Source organism: Anopheles arabiensis, chromosome X (assembly GCF_016920715.1).
Source record: "Anopheles arabiensis isolate DONGOLA chromosome X, AaraD3, whole genome shotgun sequence".
NCBI lineage: Eukaryota > Metazoa > Arthropoda > Insecta > Diptera > Culicidae > Anopheles > Anopheles arabiensis.
Window position 1 is genome coordinate 1,733,512 of NC_053519.1, and position 16,489 is coordinate 1,750,000.

At 46.0% G+C, this 16,489-nt stretch overlaps 1 protein-coding gene across 6 annotated transcripts in view; it reads left to right on the plus strand.

The window, feature by feature from the left end:
* The first annotated feature begins 604 nt into the window (after positions 1-604).
* LOC120906095 (high mobility group protein DSP1) overlaps positions 605-16,489 on the plus strand; it is a 17,526-nt gene continuing 1,641 nt past the window's right edge. Inside the window, exons 1-2 of one of the 6 annotated variants that reach the window (XM_040317542.1) lie at positions 605-708; positions 13,096-14,974. In XM_040317542.1, coding sequence (XP_040173476.1) covers positions 14,408-14,974 — 567 coding nt within the window. In that variant the 5' untranslated portion in view covers positions 605-708; positions 13,096-14,407. Of the gene's footprint in view, positions 709-3,762; positions 3,890-13,095; positions 14,975-16,489 lie in introns of those variants that run through there. The other 5 variants (XM_040317546.1, XM_040317541.1, XM_040317544.1 and 2 more) reach the window with 5 other exon arrangements.

Below are 16,489 nucleotides of genomic sequence, written 5' to 3' on the forward strand. Positions count from 1 at the left end.
GGGATTTCGCTTGGTAGTCTACGTTGACGTCGTTGCTTTTTCGCAGGCAATTTGACTTTTCACTAACACATCTTGTTAGGGTATTTCTGGACGGTGTTGGACGCTAAAATACACACACACACACATCCACCCGCACTGTGGTGTTGTGTATTGAAGAAATATTTTCCAACACCCGCTTCCCTGCATTTAACAACCAAACCCAACCTCCCTTCCCCCTCCCCTCCACACAACGTTAAGCATGTTGCATTGGAGCTTCTTGGGAGCAGCAGCAGCAGTTTTTGGGGTTTTGTTTTTTTCAATTTCCCATTCGTTGAGGTTTTCAAATTTAATGGTGTGAAAAAATGAAATGAAATCACACGCACACCCATAGCCAGCAGCATGCCGCTTGGAATATGTATCTATAGAAAGTGAGTGAGAGAGAGAGACATAGAGATAGTGTGAGAGAGAGAGTGAGAGAGATAGTGTGAGATAGAGTGAGAGAATATTAACCCATGAAAGAGAAGACAAGGCAGGCAAGAAACGGCGTGTGTGTGCGTGATTTGTGTAGAAGAGAGTATCTTCGTCTCGCTCGTGCCGCCTATGTACTGCGCGATTGCCTTGCCCTCTGTCGGGCAGCCGTTGTGCAGCGCACCGTATTTTCCTACCGCACGGTGAGTGAAGTGTATCATACCAAGCGGCAGCGAGCAGCGAAAACGCGCAACCCAAACGGTACCATAAGCGCCAGGCTTAGCCAGCAGCAGCAGCGGTTTGCCCTATCGCGTGCTGTAGTAGGGCAATAGACAGTGTGTGTATGTGTGTGTGTACGGTCTGTTTTTTTGTTGTTGTACTGTCGTTGTTGTGCGTGCAGGAAGAGCAGGAAAACAAAACCTCGAGGCAAGCGGTCGCCGCAGAAAAAGCCAATCAAGTTACCTTTCCAAAACAGCAGCAGCAGCAGCAGCAACAACAGCAACAGGGGGGTACTATAAAAGGGACAAGAAATAATAAACGTGTTGTGGTGGTGGTGGTAGTAGTACTATAGCAGTGCTGTGGCTCAAGCTACCTTCACCCCCCCCATATGCGTTGGTCCTTGGACTTGATTGGAAATTCAAACTCCCGTCCCCGCTGTATGCTGTTTGCGTGCGCTTGTGTGGCGACAGTGTAGAATGACACTTGTTTCGTGTGTTTTGTGTGTGTGTGTATGTGTGTTGTGTAGTATGCGGATGAATAGAGATGCTGGGACCCCAACCATATCCTGCTACCTTTAGCCCGTCTGCCATCAGCTCAACCGTTGTTTCCAACACCTTCTTCGCAACTTTACTAGCATTTCGAGCACTAAAGAAACTATAGCGTATGTGGGACCCACACACACATGTGTGTGTGTTTTGATAATCTTGCTCAAAGGAATCTGTACTTAAGAAACATAACCAAAGCAGTGGGGAAAAGGAACACAGGCACGCTCTTGTAGGCTTAAGCCAAACATCAACAAAACTAGCCAGCGAACGAACGTACTCTCCGCACGACGCCCTATTGTGTGTTGTATGAGGGTGTGTGTGCGCGCATTTTGCTACTTAGCAGAAGTTTTATCTAAACTGACAACAACAACAACAACAACGTCAACGATAAACAAACCAAACCACAGAAACAGAACACAACACAAACCTATTCCGAGGAACAGTCGGCAAATGGTGTAGTAATATGTATGGAGCTAGCTGTGTGGTGGTAGTAGTAGAATAGGAGTAAATGGGGAAGTGATGAGGTAGAAAGATCAACGCTCTTATCCGTTTTATTTTGTTTGCCATCTCTACGGGATTTGCATTCAACGGGGGTGACACTAAAATTTGTTATAATTTGACTGAAAATCCTCGAAATTGGACTTGGACGCTAATATTCGAGACACACACTATTGCCTCCGCTTCGCATTAATAGCGTGTATATCGGGGTGTAGCTGTATTTTTCCGTTTGGCCAGCGCCATCACGCGCAAGAGTAACGTACTGATGGCGCTAGTGACGTGCCAATGTGGTGTTGCGAACGCGCCGTCTCGGTGGTTCTCCTTTTTCTCTCTCTCTTTCTCTCTCTATATATATCTCTCTCTCACACAAACGATTTGTATATCCGTTTAGAAATGACTACTACCAGCCTGTGGCAGAATGTGGCGACCGGCGAAATGAGTTCAGTAAACACACCACCACACCTTTGCCGCATTTCTGCAGTTAGTGCGCGCGCGCGCATGATCTGTTAGTAAGTGCGCACGACGATCGCTGGGCTTTCTTTACAGCGAGTGCACTCGGGGTTACACAGCTCGAACGTGAAAATGAGCGTGGAATTTAGGGTTTTCTTGCTATATTTAATTAAGTATCAATCATAATATGGCTTATCATATGCCAAAACGAAAGGAAATTCAATTCCTCGACAACATTTCCTGCTTGCGAGAACTACCGATCATTTTAGGATTGATTCACTCTGTTAATGATTTGCATTCAACGAGGGTTACACAAATGATTTTGTGTAGTATCTCATTCATAGAGAAGCAAAGGCTGGCTCAGGAAGTATCAAAAAAGATGATATTAATATAAAATAAAACTTTAATTTTTTTTGCAAGTGTTTGAACAATATGTTTAAGAATGCATATTTCGTCAAAAATATTTTATATTTTCCGTTTTTTTTTTTATTTCAACGCAAGCAGAAACTGTTGTCCATTGCAGTCGTAACGTTGCAGCAAAGTAACGCTCACTCACACTGCGCTCACCCTGGTGGTGTGGTGTGGTACAATTGCTTCAAAACTTTTAGTCCCCCCCAATACCCCTATTCCAAAGCCTTTGAGAATCGCGTTTAGAACAAAAGTATTCAAACCGAATTTCCGACAGTACTGCTGCGCGCTGGCGTGTCCCTCTCATGATCTGCGGCACGGCAAGCCCCAAGCCCCTGGAGCAAACGCGGCGAGAGAAAGTAAAACAATGTTTGCACCAAATTGCTTCAATTCTGCAATGTCACACACCGTCCAACAGAGTGAAAGGCGGGTGGGGGAAAAGGATGAAGGTGGGAATTGATCCAGCAGCAGCTGCCCTGCCGCTGCTGCTGCTGTGTGCGTATGCACACGCGGATTCCTTCAGGCCCCCCGCTGTGACGATGAGAGAGAGAGAGAGCGAAATCGTGTCGGCCAGAGCTGCCAGCCCTGTCTCGGTGGTGATGAGAATTTTACTTTCTTCACTAATGGTTTTTTTTTCTTTTTCGTCTGTCGCATCTTTCGGCGAAAAGGGTTGATTTTGAGACACGGTGAGAATATGAGTTACCCCCAAATGAAGGGACGAACGCACACAGAGAAATGACGGAAGTGTAAAATGGCGCGAGTGAAACGCGTTTTTGTTCACGGTTTCGGTGAAATGAGCGCTTTTGTTCATGCTCTCCCTACTTTGCGCTTCTGGTGGAACGCTACGCGTCCAGTCGGTTGCTTACGCGTTCCAGCGTGCCTTTGTAACGGTCTAATGCGAGTGTGTGTGTGTGCGTGCGTGTGTATTCGAGCACATTCAACGATAGAGGCGAGTGCGCGCGCGCGCTTTTGCTCTAATATCGACCCAACTACACACACACACACACACACACACACACACACACACACACACACACACACACACACACACACACACACACACACACACACACACACACACACACACACACACACAGAGAGAGCACAAACGATATAATGAGTGCCCCGCTCGTGAGTGCTACGCTGCGAGAAGGAGAGCGAGCACGCCAACGTGTACGAAACGCGCACACACAGCGGGTCGTACACAGCGTACGCTGCCCCCTATGTGTACAGGCAGATCGGCCATCGGGCATACCGTACAGTTGCTGGTCGACAGCGGGCAGAACAGCAAGCAGCAGTGCATAGTACGGGAAGCCTCTACCGTAAGCGTTGAAACGTCACCTCAAGAGAGAGGAGGAGGCCGGCCAGCATCATCAGCATTTGCCCGCTGGTGTGGGGCGTAGAAGTTATATAGTGCTTGTGTATGGTGGCGCCACCGTCGCCCTGCATACATTCAACCACTGGAGGGTGCGCCGACCCATTGCTACTCCTCTTGTGCTGCTCCTCTTGGATATTCCGAGGAGAATGAGGGAAAAAAACAGTAGTTGGCGAGCCATTTTTCGGTGTTAAACAGAAGACAAGGAAAAAAATCGCTTAAAACAGGAACCTTTTAAAAAAAAGCGTTTTCGCACCCCCTTAAACTACGTGTGTGGCTTTTTACCCTTATGTGTGGTGTACGAGTGTATCCTGCGTGTGTGTGTGTGTGTGTGTGTGTGTGTGTTCCCGTGCCAGACTAAATGCGCGATCGATATATAGAGCTTCGACCAGTGTATAAGGAAAAGAAAATGGGAGCCTTTTCTTGCACGACACTACCTTTTTTTTTTCGTTGGCTTTGCTTGCTATCGCCAGCACCAGCAGCAGCCGTTCCACAATGATCGCTCTACGTTGTCCAAGCCATTGCGGTTAAAAGAAAAAGAAAAATTAATATGTTTTCTCGCTGCCTTGCTAAAAAACCGAACAGAAATAGCCAACAACGCCCGCCCCTGAGTATAATATGGTGTGCGGTGAAAATGTGTGTGTTTGTGTGTGCGTGCGCGCGCGCGCGTCTGCCCGTGTGTACGTGTGCGTGTGCGTGTATGCATAGTGTGAAATCAATTAACAAAAACACACCAACAATCACCCCAAAGCCAGCAGCGGCGCCGCATCCCGGAATTCGTAGGAAAATCCGGGAAAAGCGTGTGCGGATGAACAAGCGCGAACAACGGACTGGTTTTTTTTTGGGTTATTAGCAGCTCTGAAAGCAGGAGAGGTGGGAAGGGCGGGGGGGGAATAAATTAAGATGAGAAAAAGCATTTCTTGGTTGGTTGTTTTTAGGCTGGTGGAAGAAGGGCTTTCAGAGAGAGAGAGGGAGGGCAAAAGTATAGAGAGCAAACGTTGGATGGAAGCTAAAAAGAGAGAAAAAGAGATGGTCAGAAGAGGGGGGGGGGGGGATAGGGAATATAATATGTGCGACTCCTTCTGCCACACGCCGTTTTCGGGGCAGCCCCGAGCGCATAACTAAAAAGTGTAGTTTTTAAAAAGTGTGTGTGCCGTGTGTGTGTGCGTGAGTGAGCGCGCGCGCCCGCGCGTTTGTGTATATATAAAATTTATTTCTCCATTTTAGAGTGTATGTGTGTAAGTGTGTGTGTGTGTGTGTGTGTGTGTAGTGAGCGCGCGCGTCGCCGCCACCGCCATCATTCTTTCCGACCTTACGCGAAATGAAATAAAAAGGAGAGAGAAGCTCAAAGATCAAAATTTGAAACGGAAGAAATACAGCAAAAAAATGGCACAGTTTGGCGCTACTCATTGGCAATTTTACTGCTCAACCACATAGCCCTACTATTGCTACTACTACTACTACTACAGCTTGTTTAGGGAAAAGAAAATGAAGAGCCCTCGCCCCCCACAAAATGGAAGTGTTAAAAAGCAACCTCACCCGCGCGTCTAACGCGCGCTGCTTAACGGCTTCCATCAGCGACCGCCCCCCACCTCGCTGCTGTTCCCCAACGACTCGTGTCGTGTGTGCGCGCGCGCGTGTGTGTGTGTGCGCGCGGACGCGCGCGCTGGTACGTGTGCGTGTTTGTGTGTGTGTGTGTGTGTGTGTGGTGTTCTGTCTTCGTTCCGCTCCGCGCGCGTTGCCCTTTCGGTCCGGAGCGCTTACACACGCCGTCTCTCACACTATCAACCGCTCAAAAGCAGCAGTCCCCAGCAGCAGCAGCCAGCAGCACCAGCAACAACGGCAACCTAAAAAAGCAAGAGAGATCAAGAGAGAGTTTTGGGTGTCATTATAGAGAGCTGTGTTGTTTTTTCTTGTGAGAGTGTGCGTGACGCAGGAAGGAAGGGATCGATGGCGCCTAATTTTTTTTTGTAAATGCTTTCTTTTGCGCTTCCCTGAGCACAGAGTGTGTTGAATTGGATGCGGGGCCGGAAAAATATCAAAAAACTAAGCAAACAGCTTAAGAAGAATCGAGTAAAATTATGATTTTTTAAAGTTGAAAATCGAAAAATGAATTAAACCTGTGATACAAGCACCTCCAATTTTGGACGGCAAAAAGCAAAGCGCGTGGTGTTTTCAACTTCCTTTGTCTCTCTCGCTCTCTCGCTCTCTCTCTCTCTCTCGTTCTCTGTGTCGTTTCAACATGGAGCGAACGATAGTTGAATATCCGGTCAAACGACATAACACACAATCAACCTTCATTTAAAGAAAAGAACACCACCACCACCACCACCACCATCGTTACCGCCGTCGCCACACAAATCAAACAAGCCGTCATCATCGCAGAGCAGCAGCATCCTTCAGAACCGAAAGTTCTTTAATTTTTTTTAACAAAAGAAACAAGGAAATGCGTGAAAAAAGGTAGTCACGCCAAAAAAAAAAAAGGGAAGCTTGCGGATAGAGCAAAAAGATCGAAAAAGTAAACCGTGTGTGTGTGTGTTTGTGTGTTTGCGTGTTTGTAAAAATATGTCTATTCCTTTGAGCATGAGCGCATGATGTGGTGGTACTTTTGGAAAGAAGAAAAACCTTAAGAAGAAACTAAAGCCACTTAACAACAGCAAGAGGTGTGAAGATTTTCATTGGAAAATTGTTTGTTGGGGATGTGGGGGTTTCAAGCTGGAGGGGGGGAGCATAATTGAAATGTCAGTTAAAATGTGCTTTTTTTACGGGAAGGACAAACTCTGCATAACGCGAACCATGCCGGAAGTGTGTAAATTTGTGTTAGTGTTTGTGTGTGCGTGTTACGAGGTTGCGTGCGTGGTTAAAATCTACCTTTTTTAACGTACGCAGCCACACACATACACACACACAAACACGCACGATAGAATTTTGAGGACTATGGGTTCCTCTTTCCGGTTTCTCTGCTCTGCTCAGCTCAGTGCCACGGGGCCATGAGTGCCCAAAAGGGGTTTTGTTGGGTGGTGTTGTGTTATTTTCTCTCTGTTTGTCTCGCTCTTCGCGTGCCCTGGTAGTGCTTTGCGGTCTAGTTTTTGGAAATTTTTTCACACACACACACACACACACATACACGCCGAGCGAAAAGCTGTGACCGAAGGCAAACGTTGATTCTGTTCCTTCGAATAATGGGAAGGATAGTTTTATTTTTTGGGATGAGACCATTTCTTAAGTGGACAAATGAACCCAATTCGAACAAAAATAACCTCTCTTTTTTGAACGCCGCGACCCATGGTACATTTTCAGTTTAGCTTCCTCATCACACGTAGCACAGAATACGAACGTGTATATGAGTGTTTGGTGGGGAACAATAAGCGTTGGAGAAGTGCGATGTTTCTCGCTATTCATGGCGTATAAGTTCGTTGAACTCTGCTGGTTCCTTAATAGCTGTAGTGCGTTTGGTTTTGGAGATACGGTCGCCATGTAATATCACTTACTATACCAATGGTTGAAGCGTGTGAGATAGTAATTTTGCCTTCCAAATAGCCCTCACATGCTAATTGTTGTTTATCCTGGCACAAATTGCATGGTTTATCTTCTTCCAATCCCGTCGCTCTTTCGTTGCGGGTTTGCGAATGATTTTGGGTAGCATACGCGCTCGCCTGGCATATGGAGAATACGCCAAAACATTTCACTTTGAAGCGGTAACGAACACACGGCGCGTCGCTATTGCTGTTTTCTTGCTTCTGTCCGCCCGTGTTTCCATAGTGAAAAGCTCACGCATCGCAGAACAGCCTACGTGAGAAAGAGCACAATATGAGAGGAGACGCGACAATTGCCGACTGCTCACGCGTCCTCATTTGCGGCACTCATTCTCATTACGTGTCTCGACAGTATACGCGCGCGGGCTTGTGTGCGTGTTTTGTTCTCTCCGTGCTCTCTCTCTCTCTCTCACACTTTCCCAGACTTGCTCGTGGGGGCTCCTCTTCGATCGCTCACCGCGTGCTGCGTGCGCAATGGCGTCCTTCTGCCAAGATTGCTGCGCCGCCATTTATATTCGCTTTATAGTAAGGAAAGGGAATACAAAAAAAAAGCGAGCCGAAGCAATGAAAGGTCAGATCGAAGTTTTTAAGGGACTTTCGCTGTGTTATATTAGTAGAACCCAGGTGGTGAATAACAGAACATTTTGACACACCGCCGCCTCCTGATGCGCGGGTTCTTGATCCAGCGAAGTTGCAATGCCAAATCCCATACATCTTCAAAATGTGTATAACATAATGTTATGTTTTTGTGACGTTTGAAACGAAACAAACGTTACATTTGGTAAAGAAACATCATTTACTAATGAGTTTGAAATTAAATTAAATTTCAAATAAACATAGTTTTAATAATTGCGCATTAACAATTGTGAAAAGTGACACCCGGGTTCTTGAATGGCTCTGGCTAGCTGTCAGAAGAGCTATTCCAGCACCTCTGGTCTCTTATAACATCCTTGGTGGCAACGAAAGGGGTGTTTGTTTATATAGGAACCATTGTTCTGGTGCAAGGGGCATCTTAGCGAACGGATATTGCAACCCAACTTAGTGTGATGGAATTTACTATTGAAATAACATGGATGAGAGTATTCGAAATAAAAAAAAAAAAAACTACATCATGCGGGTACAATATGGCCAACCACGTTGGCTCCAAGTGTGTGCGTGTGTGTGTCCGTGTGTCCTGCGTGTGTAGTAGGGGAATTGTAAATCGTGAGACACAACATCCATTGCCAAAACGTCAGAAAACCACGCCACATTGCCCGCGCGCGTAAGCTCACAGAGTCACAGAGTGGCCCGCGCGCACACACAATGATAATGGCGGCGGACCACCCCAAGACGACGACACGCGTGTTCTGTCGACTAGAAAAAGCGGCGGTTGCCTCCGTGGGTAGGATGGAAGAGAGACGTAAAGAGAGCAACGTACATAGAGCGCCATGTTGGCATTATGCACGGGCAGGGAAGACACCGCGGCTTCGTTTTACACTCCTGGGGACCGATCGAGAGCGTTAGAGCTGCTAAAGAATGGCCAAATTGAAAAAAATGGCTCAAGACACCCCCCAAAAAAGCTTGCAAAACGTTCTCGACATTAAAAATCATTCCAAATCGATTCCGTGTCGAAACGAACGCAGCCGGCGAGTTCCAGCACGCGCACGCACGCACCGACTTTTGCTCTCGGCGTGTAAATCTATTATGTGTGTGTTGGGTTCTAAACTTTCCACAGTCTGAAGTGACAAAAGATTGGCCGCGTGCCTTAGCAGCTGCATTTCGCGCGCGCTTTTTGGGCAGTTCTTACGCGTTTTGCGTATGGGAGGGAGGGGGAGGGGGTGGCTAGCATTCAGCGGAGATACACAGGCACGCACCAACACACATGACACGTATCTCTTGCTCGTCGGGTAAATGTGGTGTGTGTGTGTGTTATATCCAGCGTGCGTCATAGTTCATATATAAATCGTTATGTGTGCTGTCGTGAATCATTAATTATTGCTCTTAATCCCTGTTCGAAGTAGTGAAATAGTACTTTTGGCCTGCTGTGTGGCCTCGCGCGTTCCTGTACATGCAATCGATACACACACACATGTACACGAGCACACACACACACACACACACACACACGTATACGATCACACAACACACACACATGAATACGAGCACCAACAAATACACATGTATACGAGTACACAACACACATACACGTTCACTCCCTCGGTCGCTTGAAGTCGCATCTCTCTCTTTGCCCTATAATAGGGTGTGTTGTGTGCGTGCCGTGTTGAGCCAAAAGAAGACAAACGCTTGAAGGCAGCTTTGACTCTCGCTCGCACTGCTGCCATTTTGTGATTTTAAGCGGGCCGCCGCCGCTTCCGTCGCGTGTGTGCATGGGCGTCATAAACGAATGAAAAAAAGGGGTGCATCATACTACGATCGATTGTTCTTTCCACTACTGTTGCCAGAACAAAATATAACTCCGTTTTCTCCTCGGCGTGCTGTGATAGTAGTAAACCTGGTAAAAATCGTTTGGATTTTCGTTGTTTATGTTTGTTGTTTAGGCTAGTTTTTTTTTGCAATGAGGCCGCTTTGTTGTCTGGGTTACGAATGTGGCGAAATGGCTGAGCTAATAAGCTGTTCTCAAGCTACAAACCCGCTAACTCGACCCTGTAAACAGTACGCACGGAAGGTGCAAACATTCCCAACGGGGTTGCGGCAGTATAGGAACACAAATCCCAACACGCGCTTTACCCCAACGGGGCCGTTAGCATGGAACAAAATTGAGGAATTTTCCATATAGAGTGACATTCGAATCGCAATAATTGCTCCAATTTTTTTTTTGTGAAGGAGAAGCAGAATGGATCACGAGCTAAAGCTGATTTAAATTCATTGGAGGGGGGGGGGAAGAACTCAAAAAATTTCGTTCTTTTCTTTTACTACGCGCACGCACGCACGCACGCACGCAAGCACGCACACGCGCACACGTATCAACTACCAAAACACACACACATGGCCTGTGCTGCGTTGCCCGTTCGGAGCAAGGCTGGAATGATGTATGATATTTCGTGGTGTGTTTTCCAACATCCGTTTTCAAACAAACAAAGGTTCAAACCAGAGATGCTTTTTAAATTAAAAGCGTTGGAACTAGTGTTCACGCCTCGAATACCAAGTGAAAAGTGTGTGTTAGAGAGAGAATCGTCATGGAAAATGAGAGAGTATTCTTCTCAGCTTCCCGGCTTAATTATTATTTATCAATCCATGCCTCATTTGGACATTCCATCTTCAAATCATGTGATTTGTCAAATGTGATTTGTATTCGAATGGAGTGTTTTTTGTTGGTTTTTAAATTGTTCGTTCGAATATGATGTGTCTGTGTGTAGGAAAATGAAACCAACGCGGAACAATTTCTTGCCGAAACGATATATTTAAGTTTGCCAAGAAATTTGTCTCAATTCCGCGACTAGTTTGAAAAGGGCGCAAATCTTATGCTGCTCTCCTTGAATACATGTCAGCCTTTTCCCTCGTCACTTCGGGTCCTAATCGGATTGCGCTTCGTGTACGTTGTTAAACCTTCTGATTTAATACTGGTTCGTTCAGTACCATGCGTTGCGCTATGTGACAACTGTCTGTGATGACAGTATTTAAACCCTAATATTGATAACAGTCTGGTGCCGGTCTGGTGGTACAGTCGTCAACTCGAACGACTTTTACAGCATGCCCGTGTCATGGGTTCAAGCCCCGAATAGAGACCATGCCCCCCCCATACGTAGGACTGATTATCCTGCTATGGTAACAATAAGTAAAAGAAAGCCAAGCTCACTTCACTAGTGGGGTACAGGAGGCAGGCCTTGACTGACAGCGGTTGTTGTGCCAAAGAAGAAGAAGAAGATTGATAACAGGGTGTGTTAAGGTCTTATGCACAATAACATCAAAAACGTTAAAATACATTAAGTTCACTTTGATCCCTAGAATAGGATTTACAACACAGTGACAGCTCGGAGCTTGTGTTCCTCGGTCGGTAGTTAATCGTGTGCCTTCTGGGGATACATTTTAAGGTTTTACAATTGTTCATACCTTGTTGGCATTATGTATTTCCTTCAATATTGTGAGGGGTGGCTTTCACCAAGAAGCATTCTCCATCCAAGAAGGAAGTTTTGTTTAAGGTACTGTTCATTCTTGTATCGTTAGGTTTAAATCCACTTTGCACATACGAACGATGCAAAGAGGATAGAACTAAGGAGGAAGAAGTGTTAATTTGTTTTGCATGTTTTAAAGACACAAGCGCACGTATCGCGTTTGTTTTCAAATGTTATTAAACCTTGGAATACGAATAATAAATGGGAAGGCTGGTGCAACAATCGGGGTATAGAACGAAATTGTTCATTGGGAACACGGGTTTTCGCACTCAAACGTAAACAACATAACTGTCATGCTCGTTGCAGGGCACTGCACGAAGGTCGAACGACGTTTCTCTTTGTAGGTGAATTGCATTTCCAGTTGCAAATCACTCCTTTTTGAACCGCTTGTGGAAGGAAGTTTGTGCAACACACGACAATGAGACAAGTCCACATGGACACAGGACACAAAGCAATAAAGGAAAATGCTGCAAAAATCAATGGTCCGAGTAATCCAAGCCCCAAGGATGATGATACTTTTTGCAAGCATAGCACAGGGTGGGCTAAAAAAAACAACCAGATTCATTCCATACTAATTTCTCTTGCCGATAGAGTATACAAACAGCACAGTTTTATTGATGTAAAACTAATATATAATAACAATTTAAAGAATTACAGTCCGAAGTAACAAAATCGACATGCTTTCTCATTCTACCCAATAGATCAGTAAACCTGAGAGAGCGAGAAAGCATGTCGATTTTGTCGCTTGGGGTCTGTGCCCGAGTTACGCGGTTTTATGCGTTCCCGAAGCATCCGCGTAGTTCGAATATTCGCGTATGTCGAATAAAACGTTCCTCGGTCAACATGTAATTCGGGAAATGGGTATTTTTGCTCAAATTTAGTATTAATATGTACTAACTCTCTCCTTAAAACACTTTTATATGTTTGGATTGTTCCCACAATTAATTATAATCTTCCCAATGCAAATCGGTACAAATGATCCACATATTGCGGGAAACATCTAAAAAATCGTGAGAACGACCGAAACATATAAGGGAAACAAAAAATCCATGAAAAATCCGTATCATCGAAAAGGGATATATTTTTAACACTACGCAAACACACCAACACCCATGAAGGTTCGTTTTCGAGAGGAGAAATAGATACTCGTTGTTGGAGAGAAATGGTTTCAAACATGGATACTCGTTGTTGTTGTTTGTTAGCCGGTTGTTAGGACGATTTTAAACGTAAGCAGAGATTGTGGCTCGGGATTATGCAATGCGCGTGTGTGCTCGTGTGTCGAAAGGTGCGCCGACGCCGTAGTGAAAGACGTAACCATAAAGTGCTCAAAATAGAGTGACACACACACACATACACACACAGTGAGAGAGAGAGAGAGAGAGAGAGAGAAAGAGAGACTCAAATGATAGTATTTATTTTAGATGAAATCATATACCTCCACCCCCGTAGTCCTTATTTCCACATTTCTACAATTGCGCGTGTGTGTGCGTTCCTTTTTTCCCTAGTGTGGTGTAGTTCTTGGATAGCGAAAAAGCAAAACACGTGGAAGCAGCATTTCTAAAAGCATACCCTCCCCCGTGTTACAGCAGTGTACATGCGTGTCGTGTGTGATTAGAGAAAAGTGTGCCGCGCAAACACAAGTGCAAAGAAGAAAGTTAAACAGCAAGAAAAAAAAAAGACAGTGACCATCAAACAATCGCGACACACAGCGGAGAACAGCGGGGACAGGAGTGCCAGCCAGGTGCAAAACCCAAACAGATCGCCAGATAAAACGCCAATATACCATACCAATCCCCCCTGATGCACTACTGGCGTGGACACTCTTGTGCATCGTCGTCGTTTGGTCGCATCACTCGAGGAAGCAGCAGCAGCAGCAGCAAGAGTGGCTGCGGCGACACTAGGGAAGGGAGAGGTATCGTGAGACAGGTGCTGCCATCTGCACGAGAGGCGACCGCGTACGTCCTAGGACGCCTCTGAACCAGTGCTGCGAGGTGTGGAAGTCAAGCGCGAGCGACGGAGGTGTGTCTCCCCACATCCGTCCCATTCTCCGATTCTCCGGTTCTTCAGAATCAGACAGTGCGCGCATCCTTCTAGGATGAGTAGGAGCAGCAGCAGTAGTAGTCGATCGTCGAAAACAACATCCACATTGTTATTGCCTGCATCATCCATCGGAACGGCTGCAGCAACGGCAGCAGCAACCTCGACTGAAGCACGCTAAAAAGACGACAGTCGACAGCCGTTGGTGGTCTAGCAGCACGGACAAAGCCCTTTTATCCCCATCACATCTCTTCATCGTCATATTCTCGCGATTCGTTGTATGCATTTGGTCCCCACCCCCCCCTCCATCAAACGCCCTGCAAAACGTGTGAATTTTGTTTGGTCTTCAGTTCAATTTAGACAAATCGTACCCTGTTTCCTCATTGTGCACCGATTTAAAACAAAGCAATAAGCGTCGGAGAGATCTGCTAGATGTTGTGAGCGCGTATATCAAGGGTCTTCCCATAAGCCGTTGTGTCGAATTGTTGCCTCTGTACCGTGAACGACCAATCGTCGCGACAAGCAGTCCGGCTCAAGCAGCAAGCGCAGCTTGTCGAAATCTTCATTACACGTTTCACCACGTGCTCTCGCGTGTCCGATCGTTTCCGCCCAGCCTCGCATCACACCCTCGCTCCCATCACGCATCACAAAGGGACGAACGGTGGGCAAGGCAGGTATCAGAAGACAGCTAAAATCGGCAAGAGCAGCAGCACCCCACAGCCGCTTGGCCGTGCGCGCGTGTAAACCGCGGGTTGTGTGTCGGGCTAGTAGCAGAGGAAGATGTCGGAGCACCATCGCGGTGCTTGGGGTACGCGTGAGGACGCCGTCTGGTGGCCAGGTGGCATCTCGTCGACGGAACAGCAGACACTGCAGCACCATCAGCATCTCATCAACCAGCACCATCAACAGCAGCTCGCCCAGCAGCAGGCGGCCCAACTGCAGCACCAGGTCGCGGTACAGCAACAGCAGCAGCAGCAGGCGGCGAATCAGCAGCAACAGCAGAACGACAGCGCCCGGAACAACAGCACAACGTCCACGTCCGCTACGCAGCAGCTGTTCTCGTACAAAATGGCCAACAGCTTTCAGAACCCGGTCACCACGATGTCCGGTGTGACCGTGTCCACCTCGAACGCGCCCTACGACTACCGGCTCGGCATGAGCACGGTGGTCGCGCGGCCCGGTGACCCCCCAACCATGTCCAGCACAGCGCCCACCACCCAATGGTGGTACTCGGGCGGCCAGAACGCGCTCGACAACTCCCTGCAACAGCAGCAGCAACAGCAGCAGCAGCAACAGCAGCAGCAACAGCAGCAACAGCAGCAGCAGCAACAAACTCAACAACATCAGGTATGTTGGTGGTGTCTGTGTCGGTGGGATGGTTTTGACCGATGGAGTGAGCGTTTCAAGTGTGGGAAGAGAAAGATAAAGAAAGAGGGATGGCGAGAAAACAATAGAGAAAGAGAGAGATAAAGAGATAAAGAGATAAAGAGATAAAGAGATAAAGAGATAAAGAGATAAAGAGATAAAGAGATAAAGAGATAAAGAGATAAAGAGATAAAGAGATAAAGAGATAAAGAGATAAAGAGATAAAGAGATAAAGAGATAAAGAGATAAAGAGATAAAGAGATAAAGAGATAAAGAGATAAAGAGATAAAGAGATAAAGAGATAAAGAGATAAAGAGATAAAGAGATAAAGAGATAAAGAGATAAAGAGATAAAGAGATAAAGAGATAAAGAGATAAAGAGATAAAGAGATAAAGAGATAAAGAGATAAAGAGATAAAGAGATAAAGAGATAAAGAGATAAAGAGATAAAGAGATAAAGAGATGAAAAGAGAGAGAGAGATAGAGATAGAGATATATATATAGAGAAAGATAGAGAGAGTAAGAAAGAGAGAGAGAGAGAATAAGAGAGAATAAGAGACATTTCAAATTAGTAACATCGATATAGTTGTTTTTGAATTTTGTAAAATTAAAGGTAAAAAACTTTTGTCAAAAGTAATGGATAATTGATCAAGGGGAGTCGTTATGCACTCTAGAATACGGTATGTCGAAAATGATCTAATTTATCTCGAGAAAACGCACTCACAGACACACAACTCCACAATACAGCAATAGAATGCACAAAAGATATGTGTTTTGGTGGAGCGTGAGTGGTTTGAACAAGAAAAACGTGCGAGCATGTTGCTTGCAGGCATTACACCTTTCCCGTGTTACCTTGCAACCAGACATATCGGGACAATGGATATGGGTGACAAAAATAGCCAAAAAGCCAACATGACTGAAACATTTCACGCCTATATGTATGTACTAGTGGTGGGTCGTACGATTCATTACACGCCCCGACACGGAGTCGAGTGCGAACCAGTCGGAATTGATTCCGACCCGTGGATTCAGCGGGTTGCGCTAGGTCAGAGTCGGAATCAAATCTGACCCGCGGGTTGGCCCGAACGACTCCTGGTCGCTTACGGATGGCTCCGATCCGATAGGTTCGGGTCGACCAGCCCATCACTAGTACTCATACAGGATGACTATGGTGCGATGAATCAAAGAATTGTCATCAGCTTTATTATTACTTTTATTCAGGAGGAACGGTCCAAAAAAGGTGTATTGCTTCATTATATCAATATATTAATATTAGAATCAGTTCTTAGTATGTTTGTACAAGAAACCGTACGAGGGGAATCGTTTCATTCAAGGGAAGGCTGGTTTGAAAAGTGTGTTTTTTTTTGGGTTTACTTTTGTGCTATCTTTGTGTGTTATAATTGGGTAGTAAGTTTTGTAGTTGGCAATTGTAATAATTGCCAATAATTTCGCGCCATTAATAGATTTGTTTTTCTAATGTGCCTTCTTCGATTCTTCG